A 20,751-nucleotide genomic window follows, 5' to 3' on the forward strand; every position below is an offset into this window, starting at 1 on the left:
AAGTAACATTGCTTTCAGATTAATAATACATGAATTTATACTTCAGTATTGTTGCAGTGTTCAACTTGTTGCTAGGCAGATTGCTTTCTAAATTGTAATGGGCTATTTTTCTTAGCTTTAAACTAATCTACATTTAAGATTATAACATAAACTCAAAACCAATATTTCATGTCCATGCATTCATTTATTTGTTAAATAGCCATGTAATAAGCAGGATAATGTACAGTCAGCCAGTTGCAAAATAATCACCCTGTCAGGGTAATACAAGACCTCTTGGAGTTGGGGTCTTGATCACCCTGTCGGCTACACATTATCCCTTAAATTTAATTCAATAAGGAGTGATAGAAAAGGGAAAGGATGGGTGTATGACTGGGAATGGCATCTTCAAAGAGCTGAAAAAGCATCCAGATAAGGTCAACACATAAGATTGCTATTTTTTTCCACAAAAGAGCAATGGCAATGGCTCTATTCCAAACCCTAGTGAGCTGCCTCTTTGGTAAACTAGCTGAAATCCTAAAAGTGACTGATTTAAAATGCCAGCAACTAGTTCATCATACAAATACCACTCCTCATGCAATTCACCAATGATTCCAATAGTTTGATGTTAGCATGTTGCTAAGCTAACTACGCAATACTATATTAGGGTTTCTGTCATCCATCCACGATTTTCCAGGATTGTCCCAGTTTTTGGCCATCCGTCCTGGAAAAATTTTATTCCATTCCAGGAAGCAAAATGTCAGCCTCAAGGCACCTTTGTATAATGGGCATAATTTCACATTCAGACATATGAACCCTTGCACACAATGCAAGGACGAGAATCAAACGGTTTCATAAGAAAGTCTGATTAATCTTAGTTAAATTAATCAGTTTTTAACATTGACACTTCTCTTGCATTGTCTGCCATCTTGGATGTACAACCCCAATTCCAAAAAAGTTGGAACGGTATGAAAAATGCTAATAAAATAAAAAGGAGTGATTTGTAAATTATATTCACCCTGTGCTATATTCATGGCACTACAGCTACACATTATATGATGTTTTTCCTTGTGAATTTCATTGTTTTTTGAAAATGTACAGTAATTTCAAATCAGATGATTGCAACACGCTCCAAAAAAGTTGGGATAGTCAATTGTTTACCACTTTGAAACATCATCATTTCTTTTAATAACACTAATTAAGCATTTGGGCCCTGAAGACAAAAGTTTAAGTTTAGAAAGTGGAATTTTCTCCCAATCATCCATTATGTAGGTCTTTAGCTGCACAATTGTACAGGGTCTTTGTTGCTGTATGGTATCCTTCATAATGCACCATACATTCTCAATTGGAGACAGGTCAGGATTGCAGGCAGGCCAATCTTTTCAGGGACGTCCCTGGAAAAGACGGTGCTGGATGGCAGTATATCTTGCTCCAAAATTTTTACATATCTGTCTGCATTCATGGTGTTATCACAGATGTGCGAGTTACCCATGCCATGGGCACTGACACACCCCTGGCCCATACAGACACTGGCTTTTGGACCTGATGCTAATAACAGCTTGGATGGCCCTTTTCCTCTTTGGCCTGGATAACACAACAGCTTTGTTTTTCAAAAACTTTTTTAAATGTGGACCCTTCAGACCAAAAAACACAGTTCCACTGTTCTACTTTCCATCTAAGATGAGGCCGAGCCCAGAGCAGTCGGCAGCACTTCTGGACAGTGTTGATGTAGGACTTCTGCTTTGCATAGTAAAGTCTTAACTTGCATCTGTGTATGCAGTGGCGAGTGGTGTTGACTAACAAAGGTTTACTAAAGTTAGCCCAAGCCCATGTTCATGATATCCATTACAGATGAATGCCGTTTTTTTCAAGACAGTGACGTCTGAGGGATCAGAGATCACATGCATTCAGAAATGGTTTTCTTCTTGCCCTTTACACACCGAGATTTGACCAGATTCCTTGAATCTTTTAACTATATTGTGCACTGTAGAGGCTGAAATGCACAAAATTCTTCCAATTTGCTTTGAGGAACACTGTTCTCAAAGTGCTGGATTATTTGCTGAAGCATCTGTTGGCAAATTGACAAGTTTCGAATGATACTTGCTCTTGAAGGACTAGGCTGTTTTTGGAGGCTCCTTATACAGGTGCATCTCAATAAATTAGAATGTTGTGGAAAAGTTCATTTATTTCAGTAATTCAACTCAAATTGTGAAACTCGTGTATTAAATAAATTCAATGCACACAGACTGAAGTAGTTTAAGTCTTTGGTTCTTTTAATTGTGATGATTTTGGCTCACATTTAAAAAAAAACACCAATTCACTATCTCAAAAAATTAGAATATGGTGACATGCCAATCAGCTAATCAACTCAAAACACCTGCAAAGGTTTCCTGAGCCTTCAAAATGGTCTCTCAGTTTGGTTCACTAGGCTACACAATCATGGGGAAAACTGCTGATCTGACAGCTGTCCAGAAGACAATCATTGACACCCTTCACAAGGAGGGTAAGCCACAAACATTAATTGCCAAAGAAGCTGGCTGTTCACAGAGTGCTGTATCCAAGCATGTTAACAGAAAGTTGAGTGGAAGGAAAAAGTGTGGAAGAAAAAGATGCACAACCAACCGAGAGAACTGCAGCCTTATGAGGATTGTCAAACAAAATCGATTAAAAAATTTGGGTGAACTTCACAAGGAATGGACTGAGGCTGGGGTCAAGGCATCAAGAGCCACCAAACACAGATGTGTCAAGGAATTTGGCTACAGTTGTCGTATTCCTCTTGTTAAGCCACTCCTGAACCACAGACAACGTCAGAGGCATCTTACCTGGGCTAAGGAGAAGAAGAACTGGACTGTTGCCCAGTGGTCCAAAGTCCTCTTTTCAGATGAGAGCAAGTTTTGTATTTCATTTGGAAATCAAGGTCCTAGAGTCTGGAGGAAGGGTGGAGAAGCTCATAGCCCAAATTGCTTGAAGTCCAGTGTTAAGTTTCCACAGTCTGTGATGATTTGGGGTGCAATGTCATCTGCTAGTGTTGGTCCATTGTGTTTTTTGAAAACCAAAGTCACTGCACCCGTTTACCAAGACATTTTGGAGCACTTCATGCTTCCTTCTGCTGACCAGCTTTTTAAAGATGCTGATTTTATTTTCCAGCAGGATTTGGCACCTGCCCACACTGCCAAAAGCACCAAAAGTTGGTTAAATGACCATGGTGTTGGTGTGCTTGACTGGCCAGCAAACTCACCAGACCTGAACTCCATAGAGAATCTATGGGGTATTGTCAAGAGGAAAATGAGAAACAAGAGACCAAAAAATGCAGATGAGCTGAAGGCCACTGTCAAAGAAACCTGGGCTTCCATACCACCTCAGCAGTGCCACAAACTGATCACCTCCATGCCACGCCGAATTGAGGCAGTAATTAAAGCAAAAGGAGCCCCTACCAAGTATTGAGTACATATACAGTAAATGAACATACTTTCCAGAAGGCCAACAATTCACTAAAAATGTTTTTTTTTATTGGTCTTATGATGTATTCTAATTTTTTGAGATAGTGAATTGGTGGGTTTTTGTTAAATGTGAGCCAAAATCATCACAATTAAAAGAACCAAAGACTTAAACTACTTCAGTCTGTGTGCATTGAATTTATTTAATACACGAGTTTCACAATTTGAGTTGAATTACTGAAATAAATGAACTTTTCCACGACATTCTAATTTATTGAGATGCACCTGTATACTATGACATGATTGCCTCATCTGTTTAATATCTCCTGTTTCACATCGCCTTATTATTTCAACTTGTCAAATTATTATTAGTCTTAAATTCTCCCTGTCTCAACTTTTTTGGAGTGTGTTGCAATCATCTGATTTGAAATTACTGTACATTTTCAAAAAACAATGAAATTCACAAGGAAAAACGTAATATAATGTGTAGTTGTAGTGCTTTCAATATAGCAAATGGTGAATATAATTTACAAATCATTCCTTTTTGTTTTAATTAGCATTTTTCCTACTGTCCCAACTTTTTCGGAATTGGGGTTGTATTTTTTCACTGATATTGTCACAATTCATTCTGAGATTGCATTCTCAGTAATGGACAGAACCCTTCCCCCATGGGGAGCTTTCAAGGTTAGTTAAACAATGCATAACGGGATCCCGAAAGGGAGATAAGGCTGTTCGGCTTAAATGGACGTCAGTGGAGGAGATGCCTTAGTATGCTGAATAAATTGCTTTTGTGAGGAAACAGTTAATCAACTGACAATGAATCCAGTGTTATTCACCAGTTTTCAATTGAATAATCATTATGGAGTTAACTAAATGTCGAGCTTACCAGGGTAGATTCTAGGATCAATGGATATTCGGGGCTTAGCCCAGACCCTTTGTGGATACATATAGGGCCATCCTTTGATGAAATATCGGAATATAATCCAATTTATAATAAAAGTTTAAATGACTAAATTACATCTGTGAGATGTCATTTATATAAAGTAAATCTTTAAATATTACTGAAACTAAAAGGTCCCACTCACTTTTGTCTTGGCTTCAGATGTGCTCGAACATCAGAAATTGTGTGTTTTAACACTAACTAAAATCGTGAAGAAAAAAAATACTACATTATCCCTTTTTGGCTTTCCAAAGTTAGTTTAGAAGCAGTAAAGGCTTAAATAGGTGCTTACGAGAAGAAGAAAAAAAGTCGCTTGTTTTGCCAGAGTTTGTGAGGTTTATGACATTGTGTCTTAATAAAAGAGTTTTGCAAAAAAACAGATGGAAAGCAGCTGCCCAACAAGACAGCGTCTTACGTACTTTGGTATTACATCTATTATGGTGTTATTTGGTGTTATCAATTCTGTAATGAGACAGTTGTCATTAATGTATACTGTATATTGCCTAATATTAAAATATATTGTTAAAATGTTCAAATATAATATTTCTAGTATCAAACTGATACAAGCACTGGTACTAACGTCACTACAAGGCGATAAAACCATTTGGGACTTTACAGAAAACATTCGTGGCTTAAGCCCCCGAAGCCCAGCCCTAGCACCGCCCATGGAGCTTACTACAAAAAAATAGCTGTTTTATAAGAGAAGTCACAGAAATTGTGTGCCAGGTTTGATATAATTTATGTTGCTATCCATTAATTTCTATGATATCCACAAAGAGTGATTTACTGTCATAAAACTCTGATCCAAGTTGACCATTACTCTTTCTTCAGTGATAAAGTCACAAATAATAAGAAAATCCTTGGTAAAGGATACATATTATGCTGCCTAAAATTTTACTTAATATTTAAGTATCTCAGAAGTCAGCAAAATTATGCTGCCATCCTTTTGAAACAGCCTTTGCATTGGTAGTGCAATTGTGATCCCTTGAATGCTGCTTAATTAGGCAGCTCATTAGGTTTCAAAACTGAGCCATTGCTATCAATTTTCCACCTGAACCTCAAACGAGTAGAATGGAGAAGAAATTCAGTCGAGACTAAAATCTGAGTTCTAAAAGAACATGCCAAGACAGTCAGCACTACAGCTTTCTTGCAAGTTTCTGAAATAATTTAGGAATGACCTCTGAAAGATCCTAAGACATATCCCCAGCAATAAATCCAAACACTATTTATTTAGAATAAGTTATTCTAAGTTATGTTATTCCTACTATGCAGTACATTGTCCCCATAATAAATGTGTTAATATACTGGAAAGCATGAAATTCTCAATATATAATTCATATTAGGCATTATGAGAATAGTAAACCGCAACACCATTCTACTTATTCAGAAGCACCAGAACACTAGCCATCAGGGTAGTGAAAAACTATCAAATTTAGCTCATCTTCACAAATTGGAAAAATTGGGAATGGAGAAGAAACGCCCAGGTTACGAAACCTGGCAACCACTACACACAATGACCCTAGCCAGTCAGGATTGTAAAACACTGACATATTAACACTCCTTTGCAGTCATAATCTGTGAAGAAATGGAAGATACATCAAGGTTATAAAACCTGACAAAGGTGACTCATGAATTGACTCATACGGTCAATGTACTGTACGTATGCAATGCCCTTACCACACAAAGCAAGTGCAGCTTCTTAGCCTCGTCTGACCTAACAGAGGAGGAGCGAAAGCTTGCAAAGTTACATTCTGATCCCTGAAGGCAGTGGTCAACACCTTGGACACATAACCATCTCTAGGCTTAAGGACTGTCTTCACAAACACAGTCCAAACCCTAAACAAAGTTTCTTACAAACAGGGCTGGTAGGTCCCCAATAAGTTTTATTGAGGCCAATGTGAGCAGCAGCACAGTCTACAGCAAGAGAATGCTTAAGCCTATACTGTATCCAATGGCTCAAATGGGGGACTAGTAAACACTTCAAACACCAGCGCCAAGTCCCAGACTGGAACAGTAGCAGGCTGAGAGGGCCTCAGCCATCTAGCACCCCTTAAAATCATACTGACCAAAGGGTACTTGCTTCTTTCAAGAACATTCAAATGAAGGGCTCTCTCCATCCACACGCAATGTTGATGTATGCTTTTTGGGTAGTTTGTCACTAAGCAGAGCACCAGCAAAGTGCAACGCTGTGGGTCCTCACCAGAAAATGAAAAGGTGCAAAACCGTCTCATCAAGTGGGCTCTAGCTTGTAGTATGGTGTCGAGCACTGACTGCGACAACCCCTGACTGTCTGACAAGCCCTCAAGAGCCAGACATGTAGTCTCCACAGCTCTGGCTGGGGATGCCAGATCATGCCTCAAGCTTACAAGAGCAGATCTCTACTCATGGAATCTTCCACAGAGGAGCATCCAACAGCTCCACCAGCTCCTCAAACCAAGGACAGTTGGGCCATTCTGGTGCAATCCAACAGCTCCACCAGCTCCTCAAGCCAAGGGCAGTTGGGCCATTCTGGTGCAATCCAACAGCTCCACCAGCTCCTCAAGCCAAGGGCAGTTGGGCCATTCTGGTGCAATCCAACAGCTCCACCAGCTCCTCAAACCAAGGGCAGTTGGGCCATTCTGGTGCAATCAACAGCACGGTTTCCTTGTAACATCCAGAAAGTCTGAAGGTTTAAGGTCATAACTGTTTCTTCCTATACGGGTCAGAATTGACCCATTTTTTTTATTTTATTTTTTTATTGTTATTTCTCTTAAACAATTCTGTACAAAAAAAACTTTTTATTTAAATTTTTTTAATGGTCTTGACAAAGTTGCAACGTTTTGTTCTAGTACCGAAATCTAAGCATAAATATGTAATGAATAGGATACACATTTCTGCTTAATTAATGTGTATATTAATGTTTTAGGCATACTTACTATTAAATCAATTAATGCTTAATAAAGGTTGTAACAAAGCACTTACTAATGGCCAGGGTTGGGGAGTAATGGAATACATGTAACGGGATTACGTATTTAAAATACAAAATATAAGTAACTGTATTCCACTACAGTTACAATTTAAATCATTGGTAATTATAATACAGTTACATTCAAAAAGTATTTTGATTACTAAAGAGATTACTTTGCATTTTATTGTCATTTGTTTCATTTAATATTTAGTCCTTTCAGATGGAAAACATTTATATATATAAATGATGCGATCCAAAGTGCATTTGAACAGCGGTGAAACTCTTATGATGTGTTACATTCATACGAGCAGACAGAGAAGTACGTTTGAAGTAAGTTTGGAGCAGAAGTAGAAATAAACCTTGTGTAAGTTGTCAGCTTTATGCTAAGCTAAAATGCTATTTCTAGCCATATTACATGCACATGTTACCAGTCACGATCATATTTTTTTATCAAGAAAATTCACGTTGGATCATAATTTCTTTTTTTCTAGTAAGAATTTTGATATTAGGGCAAAAATCATATTCTTGATAATAATTTTTGTATTGTTTTCCTGTAAAAATATATAAAAATCCTTAAAACAAGATCAATTTGATTTATCTTGTTTTAGAAACAACACTGCATAAGATATTTAGGTTTTTCAGAGAATGTATTTTTAACATGTGTATTTTGTCTTACTGTACTGGCAGAGTTTTTATAGTCAAAACAAGTGAAAAAATCTGCCAGTGCTGAAAAAGTAATCCAAAGTATTTAGAATACGATACTGACCTTGAGTAATCTAATGGAATACGTTACAAATGACATTTTACAGCATGTATTCTGTAATCTGTAGTGGAATACATTTCAAAAGTAACCCTCCCAACCCTGCTAATGGCTAACTAAGCATTTTGCATGACCTAATCTAAAGTGAGAAATATATATGCCTAATTAAACATTTATTAACATGGTTCAACAGTAAGTTTGGCCAGCTGGCCTTGGGCCAGCATGAGAGTTTCACCCTTTTGGGCCAGTACTGTTTTGTCACTAAATCTTCCACTGGTCTAGTAAATATGTTGTACAAGTGTACTAGTCTGATTATTAACCCACAGCAGCCTGCGATTTCATAATATACAGAAGAAATATACAGTTCTCTTGTGTTGCACGCTTCAAAGTAATGTGTGAAGGCACTGACCTGCTAAAAACATCACATTAAGACTTCTGTAATCTGTGTATTAGATTACAGAAAGCAAAACGCTCATTTAATGCGAAGCGTGCAGCACATCCCAGACTATTTATTTAATGAAATTGCAGCCTCTTAAGGCGTAACAAGCTAATGACCACATAGCGAAATGTATGGCTGGGAATCAATTCCAAAAAGAATAGTTTCCTCGAATCCGAGACGTTGGGAATAGAGAATTGAGAATTTCCTCGACTACTGAACTACTACACATTTCAGAAGCCTAGCAGCACTTAAACAATTCACAAAAGAATTATAAAAATCTTAACGATCATCAACCTGACTTGTTGTCTTTTGTAGTCTGTCAGCATCTGTAAATCCGCTTCATTTGTTCATCTGTATAAAGCAATTAGACAAGCCCTTCAACACATCTGCTTTCTAGACAGGGCTGGATTGGTAATTTGGCATACCGGGCATTTTCCCAGTGGGCCGACGCACTTTGGGGCTGATCAGGGGCTGACTGGCCATCGGGTGAACCAGGACTAAGCTGAAATGAGCTGCCGCGTTATGCAGAACGGGCCACACACCGGCGCCGCGATATGCCGAAGGGGGCAGCGATATGCAGAAAAGGACAGGGATTTAAATTTATAATGGACCTATTAATAGTAGTCACTCATGTTATTATAAATATTGCAAAGAACGCTTAGCACTGAGCTGTTTATTATGAGATTTAACTTCACCTCCTTTTTTTTTTTTTTTTTTGGAATCTAAAAATAATTTTAAAAAAAAATTGTCTGGAATCGACTCTTGGAATCGCCAGGAATCGGGATCTGAGTTGATTCCTAAATTTCTGGAATCTAACAGCCCTAGCGAACTGCTTATCCAGAAGTGTGAAACTTCCATCAAACCGACATAGAAACTGACACAGTGATCCGCCAAAATAAAAGTTTTGTTTAAATGGATGCGTGAAATGGAATAAATTATGACAAAAAATATATTACTACTGCATTCATATTATAAATATAATTATTTTTACGATTATATCAGGAATAATTATATTTTAGCAAATTTCACAAGTGTGCTGTTGTACTGAATGTACTGTAAGTTTTAATTTATATAGTGATTCTCTGTTATGCTCACGTTATCTGAAAAAAAAAACTGTTTTAGAATAATCTGTGAAGATGTTATTGAAGCACTTTATTTGATCAAATAATTTCATTTGATGAAGTCTTTACGAATACATTTGATTAGCCATATTTTTGATTAAAAAAATTATTCATATTTTAAACATGGAATTCAGAAAAATTTTATGGAAAAAAGAATCAGGGAAAAAATATTTCATCGGATCCTATTTTTTATGCCTTGCAAACTTAAACATTTTCATTTTCTTTGAAGTAATAAAAGTTGTTGATGTGTTGAATATCTAATTTTGCTCATTGAAAGGTGTCACCAAAGTGGTGATTTAACAAAACAAAACAAAACAAAAAAAAAATTATATGAGAGACAAATGTGTATTCCTGAAGGAGGCTCCTTCTGGCCTGAAACCTGAAAACTGAATTCTTCGTTGATCAGCATTCAAATCTTAGGACGTTTTTGTCATACTGCAGACATTTGTACATTAAATACTGTGCTTGTATCTTTTTACTACAAGGATTGAGATACAAATCTGCCCCCTGCAAACTCTGGAAAAGTATTACATAAAAGGTGAATTCCAATCGAAAGTAATCATTCCTATGCCCTACTCACTACGAAAGACAGAGCTCTTGATGTGGGCATTCTGCAGGGAGCATGTCATCACAGTTTAAATGTAGCCTTCACTAAAAATCTTGTAAAAGGGCCCTTTGTAAAATAATGAACTCTTACTTTTGTTTGGAACAACCTTTCGAGTGGCGTTCCCCTCCCGAAGTGCCCTTCAAGGGCACATAAATGCTGTTTGGAAAACGCCCAAAATGCCCTATTCAGTAACCACAAACTACTGTTATTGTTCCATCCGGCCCAGGCTGAGAAAAGTAACATGTATGGCGTGACAACGTCGCTTGTACACTTCAGCAGCATAGTAAGGAAATGTTCACTTATGGAGTTTAATAGGCACTGAATTGGCTAAATATAATTTAAAGTCAGTAAAATAACGTTACATGCTCTTTTCTATTTCAAAAATTTTTGTATATATTTTTTTGACATTTCATCACTGTCATGTGACCGTGGTGACGTGCTGGCTGTTTCCAGAGTGGGCGTACAGACTGTAGCGGGATATTTGGACTTTCCTTCTGGAATCGGATTAAATTTAATGAAATATTTATAGGTCCACTGGTGAAACTGAATTAAACAGTCATTTTAACTGAAAATAATGGGAACAAGTCTGCTCATAAAGCTTAATAGATGAAGTTGCCCTTTACAAACAAATGCTCCGCCCCACCCTTTCCCGGTTCTTTTGGTACCCCAGAAAAGAACCGCTTTCAAAAATTGCGCTGAAACTGCACAAAAAGTGCTGTTTGTGGGGTTGAAACACCCTGTTTTCCACAGATTGTTGGAGATTAGGGCTTCTTCAAATTTTTATCAGATCGGTGCATCAGGAAAACCTCAAGATTTTACATAAATTATGATATTTCACAGGTCACCGTCATTGTTATCGCGTCTGCTCTATTAGACACAGTTGACTTTTTCGATATTAACTTTTAAACAAAGAAATCACGCAAACTCTGATCGCAAATGGCTATTTTTAATTTCCAAAGTGCTGATGCTGTGACAGATATGAGGTCAAATATAATCTAACGATGATCTTATATGATCAAGGCCACCATATACGATATACATAACAGGACGAACAGATCCCGTCTCCACCACCGCAGCGCATGTACTGTTTTTGAAAGGATAAGTGAATAAAAATAATGTCATACTGCTAAAATTATGTCTTTGCATTTATTTTGAATGCAGTAAATAATATTGTTCTATCAAAAAAGGCTGTTAAGTTTTGATATGGAATAGGATCATACTGAAGTAAAATATTATTATTTATTGTACGTATGTTAATAATTTAAGCAGTAAAGACATATGTTGCATGTCTAGTGGTAGTTTTCATTTCAAAGTACCCAAATTCTTAGGCTTTAGAAGTGTGTTAAACATGTGAGGATGTGTATTCATCAACCTGTTACATGTCCGACATAATCACACAGACTCACTGAACCAAGTTTAAACTTGTTTTGACGATGTTTCAGAAAAGAACCCACATAATTTCTTCACTGTAAACCATAGATATCCCTATATAATAACTTTTATTAACATTAACAGGCATTATTAGATTCTATAAAGCTTAAAAGATTATTAAAACGGCAGCGCTGCCTATTTTCACCATAGAAATCGACAGCTCAAAATAACCCGGAAGCGGGGTTTCCTGGGGTGTTATGTCAGAGTAATTTCATCTATTGGGTGGAACATGCTAAAGTGGCGTTTGAGCAATTAGAAGATCTTTTAATAAACTGTGGAATTTCCTCTTTCACTATTATTCCTGTACTTTTGTGTTGTCTGTTGTCTGTTGCCTGTTTTTTTTTTTTTTTTTAAGCTTTAGTGTCTGTTTTGAGCCTTTGTGATTGAGATTCTGTGGAGATGGTTATTTCAGGGCCAGGTTTTCAGAGCAATTGATCATTAATAAATGTTTAATTAGGCATATAGTTCTCACTTTAGATTAGGTCATGCAAAATGCTTAGTTAGAAGTTAGTCAATGCTTTATTACGACCTATATATTAAGTAATAATTGCTTTAATAGTAAGTGTTACTAAAACTGTAACAAATACATTAATTACATTTAAATGTAAATCCAATTAATCACATATATAATTTCTATATTTAATATTCATGCCTTATGAAAAAACATTATCAAACTGCCTATAAATGAACTTATTAAACAATAATGAATCATTTGTTATAGTGAATATAAACAAATAACAAACTATTTGTATGTAGCTTATTAATGTATGAACAATAGTTTATAAATGATCAATTGACAATAAACTAATGCTTTACAAATACTTTATTCCGTATAGTTATTATAAAGTGTTACCGGAGGGTTTATTGATTGTGCTGCTACATAGCAGTGTTCTGGCACATTGCTAACAACAGTAAAGACAGGCAGTAAGGTAACCTGCATTACGCCACAAACTCAAAGCTCGCGATGGAGGGGAAAGCGAGTGGGCTACTTGGTGAGTAGTTTTTTCCCGGGCCAGAAGGAACAACCATACAAAATCTCTGTGTTGTGACATGGCAATCTTCCGGTATGCCATGAACAACAGTAAAAACAGGCTGAGACTGTCCTGTTACAGGGGAGATGTCGCTCTCCTGTTCATGGTTTACAATGGTGGGGAAAGTGCAAAGCCTGAAAAATTCAGCCAGGAGTGTCACTACACAGACACTAGGCTGCACATAAACCTGCCGATTTCCAGAGTAGATATTTGTGGTGCGGTGCGAACTAACACTGTGAAAGCACACCAATGTGGTACAAACAGTTCATCAAGTTTCTTTTTTCAAGGCTCAAGTGAGAACTTCAAGCACCTCTATCTCAGCATGACATGTCTCACTATTGGAAGCCCCAGCGACGGAGTATCCCTCACATCATCCTCAATGGCAAACATGATCGATTGCAGTGCACCAGAGCGGGCTGCAGATAATTACAGACATAATGAACAGGTGGAAGCTGCTTGAGATGGAGAAGAGGACAGATGCAAGGCCTAGGCTGGCAGAAAATCATCCTCAAATTCTCTGTGCATGTTAAGCAAGTAGTTCTTTAAGTTTCTTAAGCTAGAAAGAAACACACAATATATACAATGCAACATGTATAGCTTATCATCATTGCACAACAGGGAAAAAAATAATCCAACTCGCTGTTTAGAAGTGCGGATAGAATGGTAAAAGCAATGTGTCAGGCTTGTAAGGACGAGAGCACGAGAGATGTAATCGTGACCCTGAAGGAGAAAAAATTGGTTTATATGCCCGCAAAGACGCAGGCATAAGGGACAGCGCAGCAAGCACCATCTGCCAATAGATAGGCATGATATTATATGGGCTTCAGAGACTGTCACTCATGGAAGGAGTTCCCATAGCATCAGCTACTGACACAGCATCGAGAGATCAGCTTAAATTGGAACTAGTTCCTTAATGACATCATCCTCCAGGAAGTGAAAAAAGAGCACAAATATCAGTACGTATCAGCAATGGATTTGATAAATTCTGTAATGTTTTGTGCAATTAGTTGGTACATCTCACTCTAAAACATTCCAAGTTTAATATGTAAAAATACAAACTCCTAATCTGGTCAAAGAATATAGCCTTACCGGCCCAACTTATATCCCTTACAGGTAATCAAAACTTAAAATCATGATTTTTAAACAGATAGAATCATCATTCTATGAGGAAGCTTGATGGACAACTAAACAACAACCAATATCCATTCTTTTAAAAACAACTGTAAATGATAAGACATAATATTGAATGTATAATAAATGATGTATATGAGTTGTAGCTGTTGATTTGATGTGATGTGCAGGGCAATGAATGGAGGCAGAGATCAGAGAGGGTGTAGGTGATCCCACAGGTGAAATTAAGAAGCAAAAATCACAGGCAAGCAAGGCGGGGGTCCTACCACTGTCAGTGGGGAACAGCAGAGGAAGAGAGGGGCGTGTTAGTGCACCTTTTTTTGGCCAGGTTTGGGAAAGGAGTACGATTTGATTCTGGAGAGTAATCCACCAGTTGCACCTTGCTAGAAACCACAATTTTAAAAAGCATAAAGTTATTCTCCTTAGTCCTACACTATTTGATACTGTATAATGCTACAAATCCATGACCAATTAGTATTTCTTAAAACATTACAACATCAACAGTTAAACACCAGATCATGAAGAAAAATAAAAGCTCTGAGATTTACTTAGTCAATGAACTTTTAGAAACATTAACATTAATTAATTTCTAGTGGCTCTCATGTTAAATGGATAATTTGACTAATTTTCCTATAACACTAGCAATATGCAACATGTATGCAGTGATTGCTCCAATTTACACACTGTACGAATACAGCTTGTCCAGGGTTGCCAAGTCTGCAGTTTTCCATGGTTTTACATGTCGCACATGTTATATTTGAATGTAAGCATTTTTGTCCAACCAACAGGCAAGTCGAAACAGGATGGATAGGTCCACTATTGTTTATGGACACAGACAGGCCAACTGTGGTTATGATTAAAATGCAGCAAATTTACAGGTGAGTCTGTCATTTGTGTGTAAGCAGAAATAATATAACGATGAGTAACAAGCTGGCATTGTAATGAACGATAGTGAGACAAACAGACCCAAGAGCAGAGGAACAGTTCAACGGTTTTATTAACAAAAATAATTAGCAGTGACTTGGTTGAGGAACATAGAGTATCCCAACACCGGCTGCAGCAGCAGGAAGTGATCTCCAATGGCATGCACGTCGTAGTCGCTCAAGGGGCAATTTGTGAAAAGTGTGTTAATAGGATGAGTGTGTGCATTGTGGATGTCAGGAACAGATTCATAGAATCCTCCTGTGACAAGGAGGAGGGCGGGGCCACGCTAATCAGTGGCATGATCAGGATCATTGTTCCCCAGGAACAATCTGTGACAGTACACGTCCGGCCCCCCCCCCCCCCCCCCCAGGTATTGGAACCCTCTGCCACTCTGCCTGACGTCGATCAGTCTCCTGACCGTGTACGCTGGAGAGCCATCAACAAGTCATGGAGGAGGTGGGTTGGGTGTTTGGCAGGGTGTAATTCAGAACATAAAACAGGTTTGATTTTGGAGACGTGGAAAATGGGGTGAATACACTTAAGGTAAGGAGGTAGTTTGAGATGGACCGCCACCGGACTAATGACCTTGGCATTGGGAAGCGGCCAGATAAACTTAGTACCCAGCTTACGTGAGGGGAGTCAGAGCGAGATGTCCTTATAGAACAGCCAAACCTTCTGCCCGCACACGTAAGTTGGGGCCTTAGCCCGGTGCCGGTCTGCAAACCTCTTAACATGAGCACCAGTCCTTATGAGGGCTTCTCTGGTGGCTTTCCAGGTGTGTCAGCATCTCTGCATAAAGGCGTGGACGGATGGAACTTGTACATCGGGTTCTTGTGCGGGGAACATAGGGGGCTGATAACCGAGGCTGCACTGGAAGGGTGATAACCCCGTAGACGATGACTGCAAGGAGTTATGGGCGTACTCGACCCAGAGTAAATGATCACTTCAAGAATAATTCTCAGCTGCCGACGTCAACATTCCGTTCAGCTGGTGTTAAGCGGTGCGAAAAAAGCACTCGGATGCAACTTGCCATCCGAGGGGAACGCTGCGACAAGACTGCTCCGACACCAACCTTGGATGCATCCACCTCCACCACGAACTGACTTGCAGGATTGCTCCTTTAATTTAGAAAACGTGGCCTCAGCTCGTGAGGACCAACAAAAGTCAGTGCATGTGGAGGTGAGGTCCGTCAGAGGTGTGGAGAGCTGACTGTAGTTCCTTATAAACCTCCGATAAAAATTTGCGAACCCCAGAAACCTCTGCAATGCCTTGCAAGAATCTGGAGACAGCTTTAACCTTAGTCGGGTCCATGCACACTCCCTTTGACAAAAAGATGAACCCCAGGAACGGAACTGACTGTGCATGAAAAGCGCACTTCTCCATCTTGACAAACAGCCGATTCTCTAATAGTCACTGAAGCACCTGCCTGATGTGCTGCACATGGTCCTGGATATTCTGGAAGATGTTCAGAATATCATCAAGAATATCATCAAGACAAACACAAAACGATCGACCATGTCTCTAAGCACGTCATTCACAAGCCCCTGGAAGACAGCGGGGGTGTTGACCAATCCAAAAGGCATAACCAAATATTCAAAGTGCCCCCTATGTGTGTTAAAAGCCATCTTCCACTCATCCCCCTTCCTAATCCGGACAAGGTGATAATCGTTGTGAAGGATCAACTTCATAAATACGGCCGTTCCCTGCAAGAGAAGGCTAAAGGATAGCGATTTTTTACCGTGATGTCATTCAGCCCCTGATAATCTATATAGGGTCTAAGCGAGCCATCCTTTTTCTCCACGAATAAGAACACTTGCGCCTCTGGCGGCGAAAAGAAAGGGTGAATGAGACCGGCTGCCAGAAAATCATTGATATAACTGTTCATGGCCTCCCTCTCTGGAGCCAAGAGTAAATACAGCCATCCCTGAGGTGACGAAGTACCAGGATGCAGTTCAATCGCACAGTCATATGGGCGATGAGGAAAGGCTTGCGGCCCAGGACCGGCTGAATAGTGCCCTCAAGTCATGGTATGTCTACGGTACTCTGGACAGGTCCGCTGGTTTGTCCTGCAATGAAACACAAGACTGGACAGGGGAAACAGCAGAGTTAAGAGAGTGCAACAAACAATAAGGACTCCAAGCTAGAACAGTGTTGGTTGACCAGTCTACGTGTGGGTTGTGCGTAACAACCAAGGATGCCTCAACACTACCGGTGCCAATGGAGATTGGATAAGGTAGAAGAACAACTGCTCCGTATGATTCCCAGAGACGAAGGTGACCAGCTTTCTGGATTGGGTGATGACGGACAGTGGCATGCCACTAAGGGCGTGGGCGGTGATGGGTCTTTCCAACTGGACCATAGGAAGTCACCACTTAGAAGCCAATTCGAAATCCATAAAGTTCCCTTCAGCCTTGGTTGATTCCGGAGAATCAACCAAGGCAGAAACCGTGTGACAGGCAGATCCATACTGCAGCCGGGCCGGGAGAAGTGTCCGAAGTCCAGGGGTTTTGTCCAAAGGTGTTGCGCTCGCCAGTAACCCCTCTCCTACCGACGAAGAAGCGATGTCTTTTACCAGACAAGAAGCAGAAAGCAGCACAATAAAAACACAATCCATTAACGAGATGTCGTTGTTTCTCCCTGTGTGAGATTTGAGTTCTAGCGACTTGTGATTTTGGCGAGTTGGCTGGAGAGGCAGAACGGGTAGGAGGATCAGCCGCCAGGGTAGGTGGAAAGCGGCATCAATGGTGGTGACGGCATAGGGTCAGGTGTTGATCGTCTCAGATAGCCAAATCCACCAAGTCATCGAAGCGCGGAGGCAAATCCAAAGAATAAATCTCATCCAGAATGTCGTCAGAAAGACCATGCAGAAATCGATCCCACATAGCATAGGTCATTCCACTTACAAGAATCAGCTAGGGTGCGAAATTCAATCGCATAATCTAATACTCGTCAATCTCCTTGAGACAGTCCAGATAAAACCCTCGCCGCCTCCCGACCTTGAGCTGAGCGATCAAACACTCGGCGGAGCTCTGTGGTAAAGACATGATAGGAAGTGCAGCAGGGATATCTGTTGTCCCATATGGCAGTGCCCCATTCGCCAGCCCTTCCAGTGAGGAGCCTAATAACACAGTCCACCTTCATCATATCCAAAGTGAAAGTGGAGGGCTGTAACGTGAAGAACAGGGAACATTGTGAAAGGAATGCGCTGCAGGATTCAGTCTCGCCTGAATATGGGACTGGAGGGGGAATGCGAGCTTCAAAGCGTCCAGGATCCAGAGGAACCGCCGGAGCCGGTAAGGAAGCTTCCTGAGATGGTCCAGCATCAGAAGATAGGCAGAGCTGCTGAACAAAGGAGGTGAGCTCGGCGAGCTGCAAAGCCATCATCTCCAAAGCCCGGTTTGAGGCAGCGATTTGATCCTGCTGATGTCCCAGCAAGACTCCCTGCTGAGAGAGGACGGAGCGAAAAGTGGATTCCTCCGCTGGGACCATACCAACAAAAGTGAGACAAACAGACCCAAGAGCAGAGGAACAGTTCAAAGGTTTTATTAACAATAATAATGAGCTCCCACAGTGAGTCTGGTTTCTCCCAAGGTTATTTTTCTCCATTAACCAACATCTTATGGGGTTTTGTGTTCCTTGCCACAGTCGCCTTTGGCTTGCTTACTGGGGATATAAATACAATTATTATTTAATTACTTATTTTTAAACACAATTCAAAATCGTATTTTATCAAACTACACAATGATGACTCTAAGACATTACAGATATTACAGTTTTATCTTCTGTTAATGCCTGATCTTCTGTAAAGCTGCTTTGAAACGTTGTGTGTTGTGAAAGGCGCTATATAAATAAAAATTACTTGACTTGACTTGACTTGAGCAGTTACTGGGTTGAGGAACGTAGAAAATCCCAATGCCGGCTGCAGCAGGAAGCGATCTCCGGTGGCGTGCCCATTGTAGTCATGCAAGGGGCAATCCGTGAAGAGTGTGTTCGCAGGATGAGTGTGTGCATTGTGGAAGTCAGGAACAGATTCGTAGAATCCTCCGTTAAAGCTTAGTGAGGTGCAGAACAACACCCAGTTGAGATGGGCGATCATAACTCCCGGCACGCGGGCAGAGACGAGGTATCCTCCGTGGAAGACCAGCTGACACACAGCAATACTGGAAGGCATCCACACACCCGACACACAGGCAACCAACAGATACACGAGACAGGACCAACTAGGCAGAGAGAGTTAGTACTCAACATCAAACAACAATCTTGCAAAGATACTGAGAACACGACGGGCTTAAGAAGGGAGTGAATTAGAGAAGAACAGGTGTTACTCGGCACACTAATCAGTGGCATGATCAGCGTTCCCACTGGAACAATCAGTGTTGCCATGGAAACGCTGATCATGTATGCCGGCCGTGCCTGCGAGACATGAGGGAGAGAAAATGACAAAACATACAAAACAAACGACAAACTCACCGGAGCCGTGACAGGCATATAAAGTAAAAGCAGCACAGAACTGCATGCATTTATATTATCCAAGTCACCCCAAAGCCTGTCTCGCCTCATTTGAAAAGTATTGGATTTCATTCATTTGTAAATAATACAATACAATATAGTACACTGTTCAGAAATTACACTGAATTTGTCATGCTCAATTTATTTTCAAATTTTAGTGAGCTTGACATTTCTTAAACTTAAATTTTGTAAAAGTTAGTGCAAACTTACATAGTAGGCCTACAAATGAAAGGAAATCTGAAAATGCTTAATAGGAAAATATGTGCTGTAATTAAGAGTTTTGCTACTGGGCTGGTTTTATTTGTCATTGGGCTGTCTTTGTCATACAGACCCGACAACCCCAGGAAATGACACTATAGTTTATCATACTAACAAGACCTTACACAGTGGGTGAGTTCAGAATGGCACTACCCATATTACTCCTACTACGGTACTTGGCAGAAATATAAAGAGTAGTATGGTAGTATGCCATTCCAAACTCAGCCTGAGATTACTGGGTGAATAACATTTACATGCATTTATTTAACAGATGCATTTATTCAAGTGACTTAAAAAAAAGCAAAAAAAACATTCTAAATTCTGTGTTTGGTTCACATTGTAATGGAATGTGTTTACTCCATTTGCGTTTTCATGTTAATAGCCTATAGTGGAGCTGTAATTGAACATTATTTGTGCACATTTTAAATAGAGCAACATGCATGCTATTGCATGTTGTATGCTTATAAGAGAAGGACAGGCTCAAAAGTGGTTCATATCATCAGTGTGTTGATGTCTTTACTGTACATGAAAGCATTCTTATACAGACAAATGTTACAACACACTCTCACATATTCGTTTGAGGATAGTTGTAAATGTACATACCTCTGAATGTGATGATCTCAGGCAGGACTCGGTAAGCACTCTGAGCAGGCCGTCAGGCTTGTAAGAGTAGTGTTCTACTAGCTAAAGTATACAACACATGAAGCACTGAAGTTAGGTCGCCTTCACTGTCATTGTTTATGTTTTGTGGTTAATTTCAGAGGGACTGACCATTTGTGCGAGACAATGTATTTGCTGTCATTTTGTTTCAGCAAAGGGTCTAGATAAAGTGAAAGCGAAATACTTTGTTTGCACAAATGATCAATTCCCTTTACATAACCACGAAGTGATATAACAATCATCAGTGTAATGCATTTTGGTAAGAATTCCTCTGCCTTGAATGTTGATATCAAGAAACAGGAAGCATTATATAGTGTGTCTATATAGGTTGCATAAATATGCATTGCATTTACAAACAATTCCCTACCAGCACACTGACAAAAAACTTACAAAATATAACAACCAACAACATCCTATTTCTTTATATGCTAAAAATACAATCAGCACACCTTTGAAAAGCTACACAGTGCAACACAGGGTAAGAACACTAGTGGTGTGATGCATCACCTACAGTGTGTAAGTCAAAAACATCTAAACAATTTCTATATCAGCATTCTCATACAAATAAACCCACCTCATT

At 39.6% G+C, this 20,751-nt stretch overlaps 1 protein-coding gene across 3 annotated transcripts in view; it reads right to left on the bottom strand.

Annotated features, from left to right (window-relative positions):
• The window catches only part of LOC127432345 (tyrosine-protein kinase SYK-like), a 66,268-nt gene that overhangs the window by 21,218 nt on the left and 24,299 nt on the right, over positions 1-20,751 (bottom strand). For 2 of the 3 annotated variants that reach the window (XM_051683292.1, XM_051683293.1), the window contains 2 exons: positions 20,115-20,195; positions 14,135-14,203 (listed from right to left, as the gene is read on the bottom strand). In XM_051683292.1, coding sequence (XP_051539252.1) covers positions 14,135-14,203; positions 20,115-20,195 — 150 coding nt within the window. The remainder of the gene's footprint in view (positions 1-14,134; positions 14,204-20,114; positions 20,196-20,751) is intronic. The other variant, XM_051683294.1, reaches the window with a different exon arrangement.

The sequence above is a fragment of the Myxocyprinus asiaticus genome, chromosome 42 (genome assembly GCF_019703515.2).
Source record: "Myxocyprinus asiaticus isolate MX2 ecotype Aquarium Trade chromosome 42, UBuf_Myxa_2, whole genome shotgun sequence".
Taxonomy (NCBI): Eukaryota; Metazoa; Chordata; class Actinopteri; order Cypriniformes; family Catostomidae; genus Myxocyprinus; species Myxocyprinus asiaticus.